This window comes from Oncorhynchus mykiss, chromosome 30 (genome assembly GCF_013265735.2).
Source record: "Oncorhynchus mykiss isolate Arlee chromosome 30, USDA_OmykA_1.1, whole genome shotgun sequence".
NCBI classification, from domain to species: Eukaryota; Metazoa; Chordata; class Actinopteri; order Salmoniformes; family Salmonidae; genus Oncorhynchus; species Oncorhynchus mykiss.
Window position 1 is genome coordinate 9,427,557 of NC_050570.1, and position 22,545 is coordinate 9,450,101.

Sequence of the window (22,545 nt, forward strand, 5' to 3'; positions counted from 1 at the left end):
CCCTCCAGTCAGGAGCTTCCAGCGACGCCCTTCGGTCCGGGGCGTCCAGAGGCGCCCTTCGGTCCGGAGCGTCCAGAGGCGCCCTTCGGTCCGGAGCGTCCAGAGGCGCCCTTCGGTCCGGAGCTTCCAGCAGCGCCCTCCAGTCCGGGGCTCTCTACCTCAATCCGGGGTTGGCGGCGAGGGTCCCCGCTCTAGAGGCGCCACCTAAGTGGGCCAAGCCAGAGGTGGAGCGGGGTGGTCTAAGTCCCTCACCAGAGCCGCCACCACGGAGAAATGCCCACCCAGACCCTCCCCTATAGGTTCAGGTTTTGGGGGGTACTGTCACGCCCTGACCTTAGAGCTTTTTATGTCTCTATTTTGGTTTGGTCAGGGTGTGATTTGGGTGGGCATTCTATGTTCCTTTTTCTATGTTTTTGTATTTCTTTGTTTTGGCCGGGTATGGTTCTCAATCAGGGACAGCTGTCTATCTTTGTCTCTGATTGGGAACCATACTTAGGTAGTTTATTCCCACAGGGTTTTTGTGGGTAGTTATTTTCTTTGTGTTTCTGCACCTGACAGGACTGTTCCGGTTTTCGTTCATTCTGTTTGTTATTTTTGATATTGAGTGTTCAGTTGAAATATAAGTATGAACACTGACCACGCTGCACTTTGGTCCACACCTTCTTCAACAGACGATCGTTACATTACTGAGTACCACTCTCCATATTGTCAAGCATAAATGTGGCTGCATCATGTTAAGGGTATGCTTGTAATCGTTAAGGACTGGGCAGGTTTTCACTTTGTCATTATGGGGTAAAAACAATCCATTGAATCAATTTTGAATTCAGGCTGTAACACAACAAAATGTGGAATAAGTCAAGGGGTATGAATACTTTCTGAAGGCACTGTATATCGGCGCCTGATCCTAGATAAGCTATTCTATTCTGAGAGACTTTATGAATAACATCCCAGGGATTCACAAACCAAGTTAACAGTCGATGTCCTCATAATAACTGTCTCGGTTATCATACAAGCCTGCTAAGATCTAATGCTATGAGTTGGTGTCGCAAGAGTTAGGTGGGTGGCGAGTGGTCAAATGTTGTTCCTTAGCCACCTGGCTGCTTCTTCGGCTAATCTATTCATTAAAGTTGTTAATGGGCTCTTGTGCTTCAGAATCCATCATGTCACAATAATTACTTTTTACGATTGACAGCGCTTTTACTGCGTTTGACTGATTGGCCAAACTGCCCATTTCCCAGTACGGAGGGAATATGCAATCGCTAGATCTGATCATGGCGTATAAATTTCATTGTCACCACACCGACTGAGCCATTAGCTTCAAGCCTCAATTACGTCAATGAGGGTGACATAACCAGAGATGCGAGAGAGTAGGGTCAGAGGTGAAGTGTGGGATGGCCTCAAGCCGCCTCCTGCTTTGGCTGCCTTCCTCTGAAGAGATGCAAAATCCCCGACAGAAAGGAGTGAATGGCGACCGTGGATGTCAAGGAACTCAGAAGGTGAAGAGATTGTTCCAGGTCCTCTCTTCGAAGAACAGGTTGCACCTAAAGTAGTTTAAAATATCATTTTTTTATTGTCACGTGCACAATGCAGTGAAATGCTGTTCTTGCAAGCTCTTTCCCTACGATGCAGTAATCAATATCAGTTGTACTGTAACATAAAGTGGAACAAAAACACACAAGAAATAGAAATGAGATGAACATGCTCACACCAGGACTACACAAAACAGTACAAATATGATACATTTTCTCCCCTTGATCAAAACAATAGTTAGTCTACGTAGAGTAAATTTGTTGGAAACACTTTACGTTGAGCTGCTCTTATACCTGTGTAGTAACACTTATTACTACTGTAACGACACTGTTATTACACATTATTTCAGTAATTGCTTTGTAATTGCACAATGATGGAGTTAAATTGTTTTTTTCCCTGTTCTACAAGGTTCAATATCCGTTACTATGTGATTAATATACAGTTACTAAAGTACCATGTAACAACATATTAATACAATGTTATTACTGTAGTAATACAGGGTTATTACTGTAGTAATACAGGGTTATTACTGTAGTAATACAGGGTTCATACACCGGTATGAGAACAACTTAATGTAAAGTCTTCCTGCGTTTTTCAATTAATCAGAGACCTGGTTCTGCAGACCAGATCTTTCGGAAAGTGAAATACACAGTACAGAAAAATTGGATACTCCTTCAGTTTTAACTCTCAGCTTTGCTGCGGAGGCAGAAATGACTGCAGACGTTGGCCCTCTGCCATGTTTCATAACCGCATACCGTTTAACTTTCTATAAATACCAAAGGACTCGGTCCAAGTTGATCAAGTGTGATTGAATCTGAAATGGCTCCAAACGTGGGAGCCAAGTTTCCTTGAGGAGAATTGCTGCCTCCATCCTGGCTTCTGACTCACTAAGATTTCTTCTCCGGCGGCATCGGGATGATTGAGCCAAACGCACAGTGGTGTCACTGCAATATCAGCCCCCCAAAGCAAGATGGTTATCTTTTAAAAGTGTAGAACTTACAGTGTTGGGGAGTAGTGAACTACATGTAGCTCAACTAGTAATTGAATAACATTTTGCTGTAGCTTGGTGGTAGTTGAACTTGACTCTTAGCGTCATAATACGTTATGACACGGTCATAACCATGTCATAATATGTAATAAGAGCAGACATAACCATGTCATAATATGTAATAAGAGCAGACATAACCATGTCATAATATGTAATAAGAGCAGACATAACCATGTCATAATATGTAATAAGAGCAGACATAACCATGTCATAATATGTAATAAGAGCAGACATAACTTGTCATAACATGTAATAAGAGCAGACATAACCATGTCATAATATATAATAAGAGCAGGCATAACCATGTCATAATATATAATAAGAGCAGACATAACCATGTCATAATATGTAATAAGAGCAGACATAACCATGTCATAATATGTAATAAGAGCAGACATAACCATGTCATAATATGTAATAAGAGCAGACATAACCATGTCATAATATATAATAAGAGCAGACATAACCATGTCATAATATGTAATAAGAGCAGACATAACTTGTCATAACATGTAATAAGAGCAGACATAACCATGTCATAATATGTAATAAGAGCAGACATAACCATGTCATAATATGTAATAAGAGCAGACATAACCATGTCATAATATATAATAAGAGCAGACATAACCATGTCATAATATGTAATAAGAGCAGACATAACTTGTCATAACATGTAATAAGAGCAGACATAACCATGTCATAATATATAATAAGAGCAGGCATAACCATGTCATAATATATAATAAGAGCAGACATAACCATGTCATAATATGTAATAAGAGCAGACATAACCATGTCATAATATGTAATAAGAGCAGACATAACCATGTCATAATATGTAATAAGAGCAGACATAACCATGTCATAATATATAATAAGAGCAGACATAACCATGTCATAATATGTAATAAGAGCAGACATAACTTGTCATAACATGTAATAAGAGCAGACATAACCATGTCATAATATATAATAAGAGCAGGCATAACCATGTCATAATATATAATAAGAGCAGACATAACCATGTCATAATATGTAATAAGAGCAGACATAACCATGTCATAATATGTAATAAGAGCAGACATAACCATGTCATAATATGTAATAAGAGCAGACATAACCATGTCATAATATGTAATAAGAGCAGACATAACCATGTCATAATATATAATAAGAGCAGACATAACCATGTCATAATATGTAATAAGAGCAGACATAACTTGTCATAACATGTAATAAGAGCAGACATAACCATGTCATAATATATAATAAGAGCAGACATAACCATGTCATAATATGTAATAAGAGCAGACATAACTTGTCATAATATGGTCATAACTATATAGTTTTTTTACGTCTTATTTTACAGGTGTCAAATAGTACAAAACCTACCACACAAGGCAAACCATTCCATTACACCATAGCCTACTTGTCAACAGTATGTTTATGTTATATAACATTTTCTGAAATTGACCATATTAAATGATCATTGTAATTGCACACGCATTGATGTCAGACATGCACGTACCTCAATGCTCTGTTGCTGATGACTGGGATGAATGCAGTAGCAGATTTCAGGAGCAGGACAAGACACTCTCTTTGTGACTGATGACTGATATAAGGGCATGTACGTGATAGGCCTATCTGGCTTATATGATTATGATGGTCACAATGCTTCTTGACAGTGTCACAGCGGTTTAGATGGTATAATGACATGCATTGCTTGTTTTGTCACATAAACTGAATTTAGACGAGCTATTTAAATTTTAGCAACCAGGAAATGGCAGAGCGAATTCTGAATATTTCCTTTTATTTGAAAGTTGGTTTTGCAGCCTCCCTCGAGGTCTTCACCTCCACCCGTGGATGCAGCAGATGCAGTACTTTTTCTGAAAATATATAACTAATGAACAGAAATCTGAGAATAGAGTATGCTACAATGCAGTGGCACCGCTAATGAAAGCTGAAAACTAAAACTTCATACCAAATATATTATGGCAATAACAGACACTTTTACACATTCTCAAATACACTACAATCCCGTTTCTCAATGTTTTCATAACATAGCTTAAGCTACCTCTCAACTATTCATGTAGCTAGCTTGCATTGACTTACATACAAAGTTAACTAATTTAGCTTTGCTGCAGTCATATGAAGGGGAAAATGAGACAAGATGGCGTCTCGGATTAAATCTTTTTTCATTATAAACGTTTTGGCTTTTTTAATGGTTTCATGTCTTTTTACAAACGATGTCTCGTCTTAGGTGTATTTACATGAGTACATAAATTAAACACTTAAATTATACATCAAAATTCCAAGAAAACTAATCATAGTTTAGATAAACATTTTATCTCTAGATTTCAAAAACGGAGCCATGCTTATAAATGTTACAAGCCTGAAAACAGGATAAATAAGTAGACACGAACAATTGCCATTTTTCCGCATCTTTCTTTTTCCCAACGCAGTTAAGCCAAAACCACGCCCTGTTATTCAGAGGAGCGTTCTACAACGCTTTGAGCGCTCTCCAAGTCCGTAAGTGAATATCACGTAGCGAGAAATTTCAGTCACTGATTAATAACATTTTCCCTTGTATCTCAAGATTGAAAAATATAAGAACATAATGTTGTGGACCGAGCTAGCCATTAACGCTCAAAGACAGATTCAATGGCTGTAGCATAGCGTATTCGATTGAATGATTAGCTAATAAATATTTGAGAAATTATTAATAATCAATATGTGGGCTTTGACACGGGTAGGTAGGTGTCATAACCAGCCATAAAATATTTAAGCAATAAGGCACGAGGGGGTGTGGTATATGGCCAATGTACCATGGCTAAGGGCTGTTCTTAAGTACGACGCAACGCAGTGCCTGGATACAGTCCTTAGCCGTGTTATATTGGCCATATATCACAAACCCCTGAGGTGCCTTAATGCTATAATAAACTCCTTAACAACGTAATTAGAGCAGAAAGAATAATTGTTTTGTCATACCCATGGTATACAGTCTGATATACCATGGCTGTCAGCCAATCAGCATTCAAGGCTCGAACCACCCAGTTTATAAGGAATTTATAAACTGGGTGAACTGAATTTTGATTGGCTGAAAGCCATGGTACAAGAGACCGTATATCATGGGTATGACAAAACATTTAGTTTTACTGTTCTAATTACGTTGGTAACCAGTTTATAATAGCATTAAGGCTCCTCTGGGGTTTGTGATATATGGCCAATATACCACAGCAAGGGCTTTGTCCGGGCACTCTGCGTTGTGATTAAGAACAGTCCTTAGCCGTGGTATATTGGCCATATACCACACCTCCTCGGGCCTTACTGCTTAAATATGTCACAACACATCTAAAAGTGTTACCCTAAATTCAAATATTGGTAGTGTTTTCAGTAGTTAATTACTTTTTAGCCATGTAGCTACTAATGGAACTACTAAGTAGGCTGGAATTTATTTTCATTTTCGCCATCAGACCTGCTTAATTCTTACTTGAAACATATTTTTGTGTTTAATAGGTTAAATGACATATTCTATTAACATCTGACTCCAGAGTAATATAGTCTTGCAATTTGTAGTCTGTGACGTTTCATATTTAGATATGATACATTTCCACAAAGTAGCTTGGATGTAGAGATCTACTTTTTCAAAGTAACTTTAGTTAAGAAAACTACATTTTTCACAGTGTGAAGTAATTGGTAGCATGGTCAACTATATTATCAGAGTAGCTTCCCCAACCAAGAACTGTGCCATTATGTTGCTGTGTAATCTCCTTGATGTTGATTCCTTCTGTGTATCCTGGTATCTTGGCGTCTTTGTCAGATGACTGTGTTAAAGAACACCAGGAACTTCATTCCCTCAAACCCCAACAACAAACCCCAATAACGAACCCCAACAACAAACCCCAATAACAAACCCCAACAACAAACCCCAATTACAAATCCCAATTACAAATCCCAACAACAAACCCCAATTCAAATCAAATTTTGAGTCCACATATTATGTTGGCAAGTGGACACTTTTTCTTATATGATATATTTGGATAACGATATGAAGTGACATAAAAGGATCCCAAGTCCTCAAATATACTCCTTGAAAAAAGTTTTCCAAAAGGGTTCTTCAGCTGTCCCCATAGGATAACCCTTTTTGGTTTCAGGTAAACCTTTTGAGTTCCATACAGAACCCTATGTGGAAATGGTTATTCAAAAGGTTCTCCTATGGGGACAGCCGAAGAACCCTTTTAGGTTCTAGATAGCATCTTTGTTCTAACAGTGTTCAATAGGCAGTAGGGAATCCTTGCAAGTAAAAATAACCAAGAGATAATGATTAGCTATAATGTGGTGCACCTTTGCTGTCTCTGTGGTTTATGTCTTCAAGTGTTTTGGACTGTGTAACTAATGTCACATGCAACAACTTCATTCAATATAATAGGCCATTTTTGGAAACTGTTCTCTCAAACCACACTATTGGCAACTGTCTAGAGATCAATGCTTGACGTGGAATGAAAAGGGAGCCGGTACTCCAGTACTCAGATCTGGTAACCCAGCACCGGTCCACATCAACCATTGGTCTAGACATTGATTGCTGAGGGGGCTCTTTTTCTCTCGGGCATCTGTTACTTGAATGAGAGTGGAGGAAGCAGCCTACTACAGCAGCAGAGCTGTGCATGCAGACAGCACTGGATGATGTCAGGGCTAGCCAAAGCTTTCTCCCACCAGGGGCGGACTTAGAGAATTGGAGGCCCCAGACAGAGGCCAAAATGTTAGCTGAGTTGAGTTGGGTGCTTATCATCTGTATTCTAGTTTGCTCATTATATTAAGGATTTTTTGCATGTTATGTTGCTTAACAAGTGTATTTTGCTCTTCACTCGTGTAGTACATTCTTAGAAAAATGGTTCCAAAAGGGTTATTTCTGGAGGGATAGGGTTCTACCAAGAACTGTTTTGATCAGAAGAACCTTTTTTGGAAGACAAGGGTTCTTTGTAACTGAAAGGGTTCTACCTAGAACCTTTAACATCCTAAGAACCATTTTTGGAAGAAAGGGTTTTTTGATGATTCTTTGAACGGCAAGAAGGATTCTTTGGAAGGCAAGAAGGTTTCTACATATAATCATATATAACATTTCCTAGCAACCCTTCATAGACAGTTCTAGGAAGAATGTTTAGATGATGCAACTTTGAAGCTTCCCACAGATTTAGCTGCTGGACCGACCTACTGAAGCAAGAAAGAACGAGAGCAGTGAGCTGAGCAGCCCGCAACAGCGGATCGTGTGGAGGATGGGGGGTAGTAGGTTGGGGGGGGGGGGGTCGAGTGGAGAAATATATATATTTTAATTACTATTATTATTATTTTTTATTATGCCCAGTTCACGGGCATCTGATGATGTGAGGCCTGAGGCAATTGTCTCTTCTGCCTAATGATAAGTCCGCCACTGCCTCCCACGCGCTATATGGCATGACCAACTAATTGATGCCCCAACGTTTCAACGATTAAATGTAATTTCTCTAATGCTCCCAGGATGATTAACAACAAATCCAGCAAGTGCTCGGCTGCTCTTACAAGTCAAGTGGCACTTCCCATGGGCCTTTAAGTAATGACCTGTCCCCAAATCTGAATGTGGCATTTGTTTGCGCCCCCATCCCGCTCGCATAATGAATTAATTAATGTATGTTGGGTGTGTGTGTTTGTGTGTGTGGGTGTGCGTGTGTGTGCCTGCCTGCACTCTTAGGGCCTTGTGGGTAATCCCAGTCTGATGGAAGTCGGCAGGTGTTCAAATGTTCCCTTAACGCCCCAGTGGGAGAGCCCCCGAAGACAAGAGCTTGGTCACACACTTGAACTTGAATTTAATCAAGGGAGAGCATCCTTTGTGGTGATGGTGTGCAGCACTGATTAGATTTGGAGATTGAGAGCCATTACAGAAGGTTGGAGTCTGCTAATGACTTAAGTGCTGTTGCTTTTTCCTTGAGGAAGTGATTTATATGGACAGGGTACTTCCCCTGAACCTTGGAGCACCCAACAGTGAATGGAGACACTGATAGATCCATAGATCAACGATTCACTGATAGATCCATAGATCAACGATTCATATCACTCCACTTTGGCCCCATCACAATGTATATCTCTGATATAATGCTTTACAGTCTCTGTACGTTGGGGTGCTTTGTAATGTTCAAAGGTGTCTATATCCTCATCAATCTTTGTCCGTGATTAAAAGGTTAAATGTTTTGGTGGCGACATTGTTATTAGTGCATGTTGCATGTTAGGTTACTGGATGATGTAATACTTACTTCTCTTAATCCCATGGCATAGAAAGACAATACAAAGTTTGAAGTAAATAACTAGAAAATGTCAATTTCCTGAGGAAAATATGTGTGCTTGCTTCAGCAGTCTAAAAGAATGGCCGTGTCCAGATACCTGTATTTGCATCTTATATGGTAGGCAGTTTGGTTATGTGAAAATATGTTTTATATTGATATTTGTTGCTTCCTGCATACATTTTTTATAAACATTATGTTCTAAAAAAGTATGTAGTACGATTAGTACACAGTAATACTGTAATTTAAAAAAAACTTAAATATCCAAGTTGTCTGGACTTCAAATTGGGAAATTGTTGAGCTGACATGAATTATTATTCCCCTAACTCAATGATTTTTACTCAATGTGAGTTGAAACAGAATTAACTGAAATATTGTAATTCGCAACACAAATAGCTGATTTGATCACATGAGAGAAATGTTTGCTGACACTTACAACATAAAATACTGTTTTGGCTTAAACACGTGTTTAATTAACATATTACCCAGTATACCTTTCTGCAAGTTGTATTATACTTATTATTTATTTAACCTTTATTTAACTAGGCAAGCCAGTTAACAACAAATGATTATTTACAATGATGACCTATCCTGTACAAAGCTGGGCCTATTGTGCGCCGCCCTATGGGACTCCCAATCACGGCCGGATGTGATGCAGGCTGGATTCAAACCAGGGACTGCAGCGATGCAGTGCCTTAGACCGCTGCGCCACTCTGTCGGGGATCAGTTACAACTGATCCATGTATTGCAGAGGCTGATGCATTTAACCAGATATAGTAAATTGATTTGTTCTAACCCTTAATGAGATTTCTGTTGTACCTGTTTATGTGGTCTGTGGTTACTCAGATTTGATAGACCTACCTGTTTGGTCCATTATATGGATCATGACTGAAACTAGTTAGGAGTCAAAGGAGACACTAGTCTGTCATAAACATACTTGGCTCAATCAAAATAAAAATCAAATCAAAGTTTGTGTAAACCTTACAGTGAAATGCTTACTTACAGGCTCTAACCAATGGTGCCAAAAAAGGTATATGTGTGTGTGTGTGTGTGTGTGTGTGTGTGTGTGTGTGTGTGTGTGTGTGTGTGTGTGTGTGTGTGTGTGTGTGTGTGTAGGTAAGTAAAGAAATAAAACAACAGTAGAAAGACATTTGAAAAAAGAGTAGCAAGGCCATATACAGACACCTGTTAGTCAGGCTTATTGAGGTAGTATGTACATGTAGGTATCGTTAAAGTGACTGTGCATATATGATGAACAGAGAGTAGCAGAAGCATAAAAAGAGGGGTTGCTGGGTGGTGGGACACAATGCAGATAGCCCGGTTAGCCAATGTGCAAGAGCACTGGTTGGTCGGGCCAATTGAGGTAGTATGTACATGAATGTATAGTTAAAGTGACTATGCATATAAGATAAACAGAGAGTAGCAGCAGCGTAAAAGAAGGGTTGGGGGGAACACACAATGCAAATAGTCCATTCTATTTGTTCAGGAGTCTTATGGCTTGGGGGTAAAAACTGTTGAGACGCCTTTTTGTCCTAGACTTGGCACTTACCGCTTGCCATGCGGAGGTAGAGAGAACAGTCTATGACTGGGATGGCTGAGGTCTTTGACAATTTTCAGGGCCTTCCTCTGACACCGCCTGGTGTAGAGGTCCTAGATGGCAGGCAGCTTTGCCCAAGTGATGTACTGGGCCGTACGCACTACCCTCTGAAGTGCCTTGCGGTTGGAGGCTGAGCAATTGCCGTACCAGGCAGTGATGCAACCAATGCTCTCGATGTTGCAGCTGTAGAACCTTTTGAGGATCTCAGGACCCATGCCAAATCTTTTTAGTTTCCTGAGGGGGAATAGGCTTTGTCATGCCCTCTTCACGACTGTCTTGGTGTGTTTGGACCAATCTAGTTTGTTGTTGATGTGGACACCAAAGAATTTGAAGCTCTCAACCTGCTCCACTACAGCCCCGTCAATGAGAATGGGGACATGCTCGGTGCTCCTTTTCCTGTAGTCCACAGTCATCTCCTTAGCCTTGGTTACATTGAGAGATAGGTTGTTATTCTGACACCACCCGGCCAGGTCTCTGACCTCCTCCCTATAGGTTGTCTCGTCGTTGTCGGTGATCAGGCCTGACAGGGCGACCTGTCAGGAAGTCCATGATCCAGTTGCAGAGGGAAGAGTTTAGTCTCAGGATCCTTAGCTTAGTGATGAGCTTTGAGGGCACTATGGTGTTGAACACTGAGCTGTAGTCAATGAACAGCATTCTCACATAGGTGTTCCATTTCTCCAGGTGGGAAAGGGCAGTGTGGAGTGCAATAGAGATTTCATCATCTGTGGATCTGTTTGGGCGGTATGCAAATTGGAGCGGGTCTAGGGTTTCTGGGATAATGATGTTGATGTGAACCCTTACCAGCCTTTCAAAGCACTTCATGGCTACGGACGTGAGTGCTACGGGTCAGTAGTCATTTAGGCAGGTTGCCTTTGTGTTCTTGGGCACAGGGACTATGGTGGTCTGCTTGAAGCATGTTGGTATTACAGACTCAATCAGGGACATGTTGAAAATGTCAGTGAAGACACCTGCCAGTTGGTCAGCACATGCCCGGAGCACTCGTCCTGGTAATCCGTCTGGCCCCGCAGCCTTGTGTATGTTGACCTGTTTAAAGGTCTTACTCACGTCGGCTACGGAGAGCGTGATCACACAGTCGTCCGGAACAGCTGATGCTCTCATGTATGCCTCAGTGTTGCTTGCCTCGACGCGAGCATAGAAGTGATTTAGCTCGTCTGGTAGGATCGTGTCACTGGGCAGCTCGCGGCTGTGCTTCCCTTTGTAGTCTGTAGTAGTTTGCAAGCCCTGCCACATCCGACGAGCGTCGGAGCCGGTGTAGTATGATTCAATCTTAGCCCTGTATTGAAGCTTTGCCTGTTTGATGGTTCGTCGCAGGGCATAGCGGGATTTCTTGTAAGCTTCCAGGTTAGAGTCCCGCACCTTGAAAGTGGCAGCTCTACCCTTTAGCTCAGTGCGAATGTTGCCTGTAATCCATGGCTTCTGGTTGGGGTATGTATGTACAGTCACTGTCGGGACGACGTCCTCAATGCACTTATTGATAAAGCCAGTGACTGATGTGGTGTATTCCTCAATGTCATCGGAAGAATCCCGGGAACATGTTCCAGTCTGTGATAGCAAAGCAGTCCTGCAGTTTAGCATCTGCTTCATCTGACCATTCTTTTATAGACCGAGTTACTGGTGCTTCCTGCTTTCATTTTTGCTTGTCAGCAGGAATCAGGAGGATAGAGTTGTGGTCAGATTTACCAAATGTAGGGCGAGGGAGAGCTTTGTACGCGTCTCTGTGTGTGGAGTACAGTTGATCTAGAATTGTTTTCCTTCTGGTTGCACATTTAACATGTTGATAGAGATTTGGTAGAACTGATTTAAGTTTCCCTGCATTAAAGTCTCCGGCCACTAGGAGCACTGCCTCTGGGTGAGTGGTTTCCTGTTTGCTTATTTCCTTATACAGCTGACTGAGTGCGGTCTTAGTGCCAGCATCTTTCTGTGGTGGTAAATAAACAGCCATGAAAAGTATAGCTGAGAAGTTTCTAGGCAAGTAGTGTGGCCTGCAGTTTATCACAATATACTCAACTTCAGGCGAGCAAAATCTAGAGACTTCCTTAGATTTCATGCACCAGCTGATGTTTACAAATATGTACAGACCCCCCCCCCCCCCCCCCCCCCCCCTCGTCTTACCGGAGTGTGCTGTTCTATCCTGCCGGTGCAGAGTGGATTCTTCTAGCTGAATAGCCATGTCGTCATTCAGCCAAATATAACAGCCATCCGTCAATAATACAACCATTTCCATAGTTGAGCAGAAATCTACAGCATAGATTCAGCTACAGCTCATCCAACTTCAGCTCTCTTGGCGTCATGGACCAACGTATAAGGTGTTGGGTTGACACTTGACAGCCAGTGAACCCAGGTTTGAGTCCCTGCCTGGGGCTACCCCTCCAAATTCACTACGTTGGTCCATGAAGCTTAAATAGTTCAGCTGATGATATCCTTACATCGTTAAGTTGAAAGGACTTGAAATCGAAAGTTAAGTCAATTAAAAAAAATCAAAGCAACCAGATTTCTAGTTAACTCAACTTTGATAAATGTGATGAGATAACTCAGGAATGTATGCTAACAGAACTTTTCCGTCGCAAAATTTTTAAAAAGTAAAGCAATAAGTCTGATTACTTCATTTGGATGGATGTATGACGAGGTTCATCAAAATGAAACAGAATACTGAAACTGAAAAACAGAAGAAAAATAAATATGAAACTGAAGAAAGAAATTATGAAAACAAATGAATTACACATTTGTACTTTGTTACATGTTACTACTGTATGAAGTCATTGTAAAGGATTATACAAGACCTGTTTGATGAATAATCTTTGTCATTTAATTAATAGGATTCAAGAAGTTGGACAAATGTAACTTCAGTTTATTTGCCCAATGTTACCTAGACACTCATATACACTACATGGCCAATGTTACCTAGACACTCATATACACTACATGGCCAATGTTACCTAGACACTCATATACACTACATGGCCAATGTTACCTAGACACTCATATACACTACATGGCCAATGTTACCTAGACACTCATATACACTACATGGCCAATGTTACCTAGACACTCATATACACTACATGGCCAATGTTACCTAGACACTCATATACACTACATGGCCAATGTTACCTAGACACTCATATACACTACATGGCCAATGTTACCTAGACACTCATATACACTACATGGCCAATGTTACCTAGACACTCATATACACTACATGGCCAATGTTACCTAGACACTCATATACACTACATGGCCAATGTTACCTAGACACTCATATACACTACATGGCCAATGTTACCTAGACACTCATATACACTACATGGCCAATGTTACCTAGACACTCATATACACTACATGCCCAATGTTACCTAGACACTCATATACACTACATGGCCAATGTTACCTAGACACTCATATACACTACATGGCCAATGTTACCTAGACACTCATATACACTACATGGCCAATGTTACCTAGACACTCATATACACTACATGGCCAATGTTACCTAGACACTCATATACACTACATGGCCAATGTTACCTAGACACTCATATACACTACATGGCCAATGTTACCTAGACACTCATATACACTACATGGCCAATGTTACCTAGACACTCATATACACTACATGCCCAATGTTACCTAGACACTCATATACACTACATGGCCAATGTTACCTAGACACTCATATACACTACATGGCCAATGTTACCTAGACACTCATATACACTACATGCCCAATGTTACCTAGACACTCATATACACTACATGGCCAATGTTACCTAGACACTCATATACACTACATGGCCAAAAGTATGTGGACACATGCTCTTCGAACATCTCATTCCAAAATCATGGGCATTAATATGGATTTGGTCTCCCCTTTGCTGCTATAACAGCCTCCACTCTTCTGTGAAGACTTTCCACTAGATGTTGAAACATTGCTGCTGGCAGTTTCTTCCATTCATCCACAAGAGAATTTGTGAGGTCGGGCACTGATGTCGGTCGATTTGGCCTGGCTCACACTCTGAGTTTTCAATTCATCGCAAAAGTTGTTTGATGGGGTTGAGGTCAGGGCTTTGTGCAGGCCAGTCAAGTTCTCCCACACCGATCTCAACAAATCATTTCTGTATTGACCTCACTTTGTGCATGGGGTCATTGTCATGCTGAAACAGGAAAGGACCTTCCCCAAATTATTGCCACAAAGTTGGAAGCACAGAATCGTCTAGAATGTCATTGTATGCTGTAGCGTTAATATTTCCCTTCACTGGATCTAAGGGGCCTAGCCCGAACCATGAAAAACAGCCCCAGACCATTATTCCTCCTCCACCAAACTTTAAAGTTGGCACTATGCATTTGGGTAGGTGGCGTTCTCCTGGCATCCGCCAAACATAGATTAGTCTGCCGTACTGCAAGATGGTGAAGCGGGATTCATCACTCCAGAGAATGCGTTTCCACTGCTCCAGAGTCCAATGGTGGCGAGCTTTACACCACTCCAGTCGATGCTTGGCATTGCGCATGGTGATCTTGCGGCTGCTCGGCCATGGAAACCCATTTCATGAAGCTCCCGATGAACAGTTCTTGTGCTGACGTTGCTTCCGGAGGCAGTTTGGAACTCTGTAGTGAGTGTTACAACCAAGGACGGTTGATTGTTACACACTACGTGCTTCAACACTCAGCGGTCCTGTTCCAAGAGGAGTGGACTACCACTTCGCGGCTGAGCCATTGTTTCTCCTAAACGTTTCCACGTCACAATGACAGCACCTACAGTTGTCCGGGGCAGCTCTAGCAGGGCAGACACTTTACAAACGGACTTGTTGGAAAGGTGGCATCCTTTGACAGTGCCACGTTGAAAGTCACTGAGCTCTTCAGTATGGGCCATTCTACTGCCAATGTTTGTCTATGGAGATTGCATGGTGGTGTGCTCGACTTTATACACCTGTCAGCAACGGGTGTGGATGAAATAGACAAATCACTAATTTGAAGGGGTGTCCACATACTTCTGGCCATGTAGTGTGGGGCTGGGACCCCTGCGCAGTCCATTTGACTGTGATTTAGCACATGGGACTTCGGCGCCGCTCACTGTTCAATAACACTAAAAGGCTCATCCTGTCTAATGGGGTACCTCTGTGACGCATGCAGGGAAAGGCCCCCCACTCTCCTTCTCTTACACACACACACACACACACACACACACACACACACACACACACACACACACACACTTTCACACACTTTGCCCGCTAATGAAAAGGAAGGGAAATTAGATGATGTCACCTGACAAACAGTTCTGTAATTGCTTTTGAAAAACAACTGTCTTTGTCATCAGGGATTCTGCAATGATTCCCTTTTGAAGTCCACTTAATTTATCCATTGAAGAAGGACATGGACTGGGGCAGGGATAATCATTATAACACATTAGCCATGTTATCATGATTCATACCAATGTTGTCTTTTGGTATGTGGACTAGGTAACTTGTAGATGAATAACGTAATGATGAACTCTTTATAAAACCTGTGTTATATGCGATAACCCTGTGATCATTGAGACACAGTCATACTCATTAACTCAGATTACATTAGAGGAGTTCAAAACCATGATCAAATTCCACATTTTTAAAAATCTTAATTGTATAAAATAAGGACATGAAAAAATCATATTCTTACGAGTTGAAGTTGTTGCAGTGATTGTATTCATGATGGTAATACATGCTCTTTTATTTAACTGCTCAGATAATTGTAAACCTTTTTGAGTAGAACAATCGGCCGCATTTGAGTTTCAGCATGACAGTGGAATTGACTGGGGTACTTGATCCCTATGTCTCTTGGTTGAGTAGCACCAACCTAGGAGTGGATGGGACCGCAGTATACCTTCATTCCCAGCAGATGGCCCTGCCTACTAGTACTTTGCCGTGGCTTATCAATTTGGCATTTGAAAAATAGCATGCGTGTAACATTTTTGGAAGCCTTTAATATATTTATTACGAGGGATGGTTGCCGTGGCCATTCATTAGATTAGCTCCTGGTTAATTAATGACCTCAATGGAAATTTGGATATCAAATTGTCCAAATGACTGGTGGATTTTGTGAATGGAGCACTTAGTGACTAAAGAATGACGTCATTGCAAAGCCATATCCCTTATTAGCGTGCCAAAAGTAAAGGGTGTCATCCGATTGGCTCGCAGGAGCATCTTAGTGACGGGATTGGCCGACGGGAGATAATTAAACACCTACACAGTCAATGCACAAATGCAAGCAGTGGATATATAGGCTTGTGCATTGGTACTGTGTGCTACAGATCCAAGAGTTGGTCTTCAAAGTGAGAGAAGTCAACTTAGGCGTTTCCTACAAAGCTATATATTTTTTGGGGCCCGGTTACTAACACAAAAGGTAAGTGGAGAACTTGAACCAGATCCACATGGTGGAGACTGTGTATTTGGATGGTAGGTTGACTTAATGGGTTGTGTCTGAGGACTCTGTAACTCGGTTGGATATGGAGAGTGTGGACCTGCATTTTGGCGCAGTGTGATGTGATGGTGACGGTGACGGTAATGGGATTGTGATTGAAGTGTGGCCGTAGGGGTCACAACTCTCCTTCAGCTCTGTGGTGGAGGCAGAGCAGAAAAGATGGAAAGAAAGATATGAGAGAGCGAGAGAAAAAGTGAGCAAGGGTGAGTGAGAGACCAAAGAGTAAGAGATGAAGATAAAGAAACAGTGAGTAGAATGGAGAGAGAGAGAGAGAGAGAGAGAGAGATGGAGTGCTTGTGTGTGAGAAAGTGGTGGCAGCTCATTACACTAATGTACTGGTCCTACCCTGGGAGTTGGCACGCTGGCTGGAACCACTATCCCCTCCTCACAGCGGCTAGCTAACGCTACGTCCCCTCAGTTAGCACCAACCGACAGGCTTGGACCCCCATCATTCCTGGACACGCCAAGGGCTCCTACTCAGAGAACTACCACTCCTGTCCTGTCCTGTGCTGTACCCAATATTGTGAGACTGGAGGAATAGTTTTCTCCATGGAGAAGAGTAGAAGCTGTTTGGATGGAAGGTGTCATGGGGAAACAGAAGGATGGATGGATATGCAGCTTGAGAGATCAGTGCTACTGAACTGAGCTAGTGCGTTAAAGCTGAGTCTGCTGTCAATACATCTTCTAGTAGCTCATTTCAAACTTAACGAAGGAATCCTTTAACCAACAGTTTTATTGTGTTACATTAGCCGTATAATGCTTAATCTCATTCTGGTAAAGGTATGCTGAATGTTTTTGTGTTAGCGACCTGCTTCTCTCATTGTCACATGTAAATGTTAATGTAATTGCGTCACTGATGGGACTGTCTCTTTGCTGTAGGGGACCATGGTTATGTTGAAGATCTCTGCTTTCCTTGTTGCCTATGCCTTGGTCATTTGCCAGATGTACAGCTCACAAGCAGCCCCCACCAGGTGAGCCCGACGGACATACAGAAATGTAAAAAATGACACTCATACATGACACGAGCACACACACACACACTTGTGTAATCTGACATGAAAAGATGGATAGGACGTGCTGCCATATATAACTGTATTATTTAAGAATGAAAATTATGAGTTACATTTTTTTGGGGGAAATACTTTTTCTGTGATAAAAGTTACATAGTACACATGTTTTGGTCTGTAAATTGTTGATTTTTGAAACTGTAAGAAACACATCAAAGTGAATATGTTCCTTAACCAATATCCCAGAAGTGCACTCCAGTTAAAGGGACAGCAATCCATGCTTAGGTTAAGTTTCCCTGGCACTGTTTCCACATGCTAACATTGCTGAGCATCACAATCAATTTGAAATACTTTTGGATGATCTGATCATGATACACGAAAAATGCTAATATCGGTACCATGACTTGAGTGGGATTTGTGCCACAAATGCTAAAATGTTAGCATGTGGAAACAGTGCCAGGGAAACTAAACGAAAGCATGGATTGCTGTCATACCTGCTTAAAGGGTAAGGAAACAAATGTGTAATTTTTTAATTTGGCTGAACTATCCCTAAAAGTGTAAAGGGGACTGTAATTACGTTTGCAGAAAGAAAAAAACACCACACAACAAGAGTAATTTAATTTAGGAGAGATGAATGAGGCCTGTAAAAACATCCAAGCCACTCCCCGTTATAAATCTGAACTAGGTCCACGTCAGCCCTTTTAGATGGACTACTCTTAGCAGATGACTATTTTCCATGTTGGCTGGGGTCCATTCCAGTCCCACATCATATCTTTAGACTCAGTGATGCTCTGAGGATATTTTTCTCCCCCAGGTGATAACTCCAGTTGAGTTTTTACACTGATCCCTGTGCATCACCCATCCCCTTTCTTCCTCCTCTAGAACGGGCATAGAGTCCATGACAGACCAAGTCACGCTCACGGACTACGAGGCACGGAGGTTACTCAATGCCATAGTCAAGGAGTTTGTGCAGATGACAACTGAAGAGCTGGAGCAGCAAGTGACTGAAGGCAATAGGTACAGACAACTGTTTTTTCTTCCTGCATTTCTAACAGCCTGAGTTTGCCTCTTATAGCTACCAATTAATGGACTGATGCTGAATTAAACGTGATGCTCAGAATTGATGGTCAGAGCTACTTTTATATTACCTGTGTGGAGAGACGTCTTCTAGCCACCTGCCGTTTGATTTAATCCATTTGGAGGTATGTGCTCAGAGGAATGGTTACTAACTCTATCTCAAGGACAGAGGTCCAGATCCTAATCCCTCCCAACTGATTCTCTGTCGTAACCCTCCCCCACATGGATAAGTTTGACATTCAGTTATTTGAATGGATGAATGTTAACAGTGTGTTTGCCTGCTGCAGATATTATATTATGTCCAACTGGATGGATAAGTGCATGGTCTCAATTAGTGGAGATGGAAAGAGTTGCATGACAACAGGAAGCTACCCGTTCTGTTCTGTTTGGGGTGATATGAGGGTGGGTGTGAAGATACAATGAAGTTGGAGCATGGGGGTTGAAGCATGATATTTTGGAAATGTTAATTTCTTGCCTATGACAGCACGTCTGACAATGCATTGTGTATGAGACATGCATGAATTAAAAGGGGATGACACAGTACTAACGTGAGAGAGAGAAAGTGTGTGTGTGTGTGTGTGTGTGTGTGTGTGTGTGTGTGTGTTGGAGAGTGAAACCTGCATGGGTCCCGCTACTATGAGCCTGTTTTCTGCATGTTTGTCTCTCCCCTCTGACAGCATTGAAAGACCCCTAACCAAGCGCTGCTCCAACCTCAGCACCTGCATGCTGGGCAAACTGTCCCAGGACCTGCACAAATTACAAACGTTCCCCCGCACAGACGTGGGCGCGGGCACGCCTGGCAAGAAACGCAGCGCGCCCGAGAGCGAACGCTATGCAAGCTACGGGGAGACACTTGACAGCATCTAACCCTTCCTCCTGTTCCTCCTGTTCCCACTCTTTTTCACTTTTAATTTGAATGTCCTCCTGGTTTTAAATCTCTGCATGTGGATTTTGCCTGCTTGACATTAGAACAGATTTCCCATCGCAACGCCCCCGTGACTTTTTCCCTTCTTCTTTTGATAATTCCTTCCCCCTTTCGGCAGAGAAGGACGTTTAGACAATCGAAATGAGAACTTATCTAAAAATGACAATTATTCAAAAGAATGACTCGATGTATAGATGTTTTTTTTTATGAGTGTATATTCATATAATTTGATTGCGTTACAAATTCCTCAAATCTCCAAATACATGAGAGATAACGTACGTAATATTCAACCATTATAAATGGTTTCTTTATGCGGTTCCATGTTTCTTCTTCAATAAACCTATTTTTATACCAGGAAGACTTTTACCTTTTATTCTTAAGAAATGTAATGTTAGTACTTGTTTATTTTTTGGAACTTTCTGACTCTTCCAACAACTGCATTCAATATTTGTTGAATTGCAGTATAGAATAAATCCTAGTTATAATCGCAGTTCCAATATCCTTGAACTGTCTCTAAAACCCTCACCAAGACTCAAGGTAAGAATTATGACCAACTGAACCATTCTAACGATCAAACATTTCCAGAGACTATATTAATCCCCTGTCTACTTTTATGTGTGTAATAGTGCACTTGTGTAGACCATCTGTGTGTGCTTGAATATGTGTATGTTTGTGAGTGTCTGTCATGAGTGTGAACACGTGTATTGTATGTGTACGAGGTGCGGAGCAGGGCCCACCATTAACCCTGTCTCCATTCCTGAAGCAGCATTACAACACAGAAGCGAGCCTGTAACACAGCCACCTGCGTGACTCACCGCCTAGCAGATTTTCTGAGCCGGTCGGGGGGCATGGGCAACAGTAACTTTGTCCCCACTAACGTAGGCTCTAAGGCTTTTGGCCGACGGAGGAGAAACACACAGATGTGAACATTACAACAACCTTCAGGGTGAATATTCCTCCTCCTCGCTGTCCTTTCCGTCTATGTTCTTTTGGCTTTATTTCTATTCTCTAGCTTTTAGTGAAATGCCTGACATGACCAATGACTGTATATCTGAATGAACAAAACCGTCGATCACGTGTGAAGACTCAATAGACATTTGAAGACAAGAAAGCCAGTTAGGATGGTGTCTCGTGTGGTTGATTTATGTAGAGATAACATGCGCAGTTTGAGCTACTCCAGGAAGTGATGTTGCAGGCTAGTTCAGTGTTGCCCCCTCTCATTGAGTATCTCAAGTTCAAGGCCGACCGGGGTACTGCAGGCTGCCATTAGCTACTATAGAACATTATCCTTATAGCTTATTCTGTATGTCCAAGGACATACATCTGGTGTAATAGAAGCAATTATTAGTTCCATGATTGTCTACAAAATGTGTATTTATTTACACAAGGATTGACTACAAAGATTGCCATTTTCCCCTTCACTAGAATGGGGGACCCTGTTCTCTGCAAACAATGCCTGCAATACCGTGGTCGGCCTTGAACTTTGTGGCTTCAATGAGAGGGAGCATTAGAAATTATATATATATTTTTTAAATTAAGATTTTACATACAGATGATTGATTTCCTGTGTTGATGAAAAATAATTGCTTGGTCTTCTTGTTTGCTCAGAGGACTTAAGTTTTGTGACTGACAGAAGGTGCTGGGCACTAAAGTTGTTGACTTGTCTGTTCTTTCCCTGTTCTTCTCTCTTCCCTTTCAGATGTTGACCCTCCTTAACGCGATGACATCAGAACATATCTGGGAGAAAACAACAAAACAAACAGAAAAAAAACACTGGCTTTTATTATCCACTCTCCCACAGTCTACACAAATAAACCCCTTCAGATTGTAGGACTCCTCTCATTCCCATAATGTTATGAACCTTTCATTTTGCTTTTTGCAAATGACAGCAACCTACATTCTGTACATTGACAGCTGAATCCGATTCCTTTTTTTTATACATTAAATTAATTTGAAATGAATGGAGAAAGCATCAGTGCTTATTTATTATTTATTATCTATTGTCTTAGAGCACATTTGTACCATGTGACCCATTTGCCCTGTCACTCATATACCCCCTGTCCCCATGGCAACTGTGACCCGCAGGGATAGACATTAAAGATCAGCTTTCCCTTGGCTCCCTCACAACTGCTGTCTTGTGCCTTGATGTAAAACACTTTACATGACATGATTGTCCAGTATGTTTCAAGATTATAAGAAGATTACGAAGAAGAGAATGAAGATGAAAAATATTCAAGAGATTAATATTGTAACAATTGTGAATTTCAGCAAGATTAAAATGTATTTTAGATACATTTGGGTTTGGGGTACTTGTGTTGTTCTTCAAAAGTTTCATGAAATGTTTAGGTGAAGAGAGAACCGTTGCGTTGATATTATATTACCTTTACATGGGATGAGTGGCTTCAGTTCCAGACCATGCAGATTTATCTGTAACTCTGTAACCCTTTGGTCTAACACTGAAACATGTTGGGAATTCTGCAGCAAAGAAATCTGTTCTAACTTCACTGTAAACCCCAATGTGCTGTCATTACTCAAAACTTTTGAAGAAATCCAGGTACTGTTAC

At 41.4% G+C, this 22,545-nt stretch overlaps 1 protein-coding gene across 4 annotated transcripts in view; it reads left to right on the forward strand.

The window, feature by feature from the left end:
• Positions 1 to 22,278, forward strand: part of calcb (calcitonin related polypeptide beta) — a 31,696-nt gene extending 9,418 nt beyond the window's left edge. The window contains exons 1-5 of one of the 4 annotated variants that reach the window (XM_021598351.2): positions 16,760 to 16,894; positions 17,852 to 17,943; positions 18,862 to 18,996; positions 20,745 to 20,927; positions 21,681 to 22,278. In XM_021598351.2, coding sequence (XP_021454026.2) covers positions 17,858 to 17,943; positions 18,862 to 18,996; positions 20,745 to 20,907 — 384 coding nt within the window. In that variant the 5' untranslated portion in view covers positions 16,760 to 16,894; positions 17,852 to 17,857 and the 3' untranslated portion in view covers positions 20,908 to 20,927; positions 21,681 to 22,278. 4 annotated transcript variants of the gene reach the window in all.
• The last annotated feature ends 267 nt before the right edge of the window (positions 22,279 to 22,545 follow it).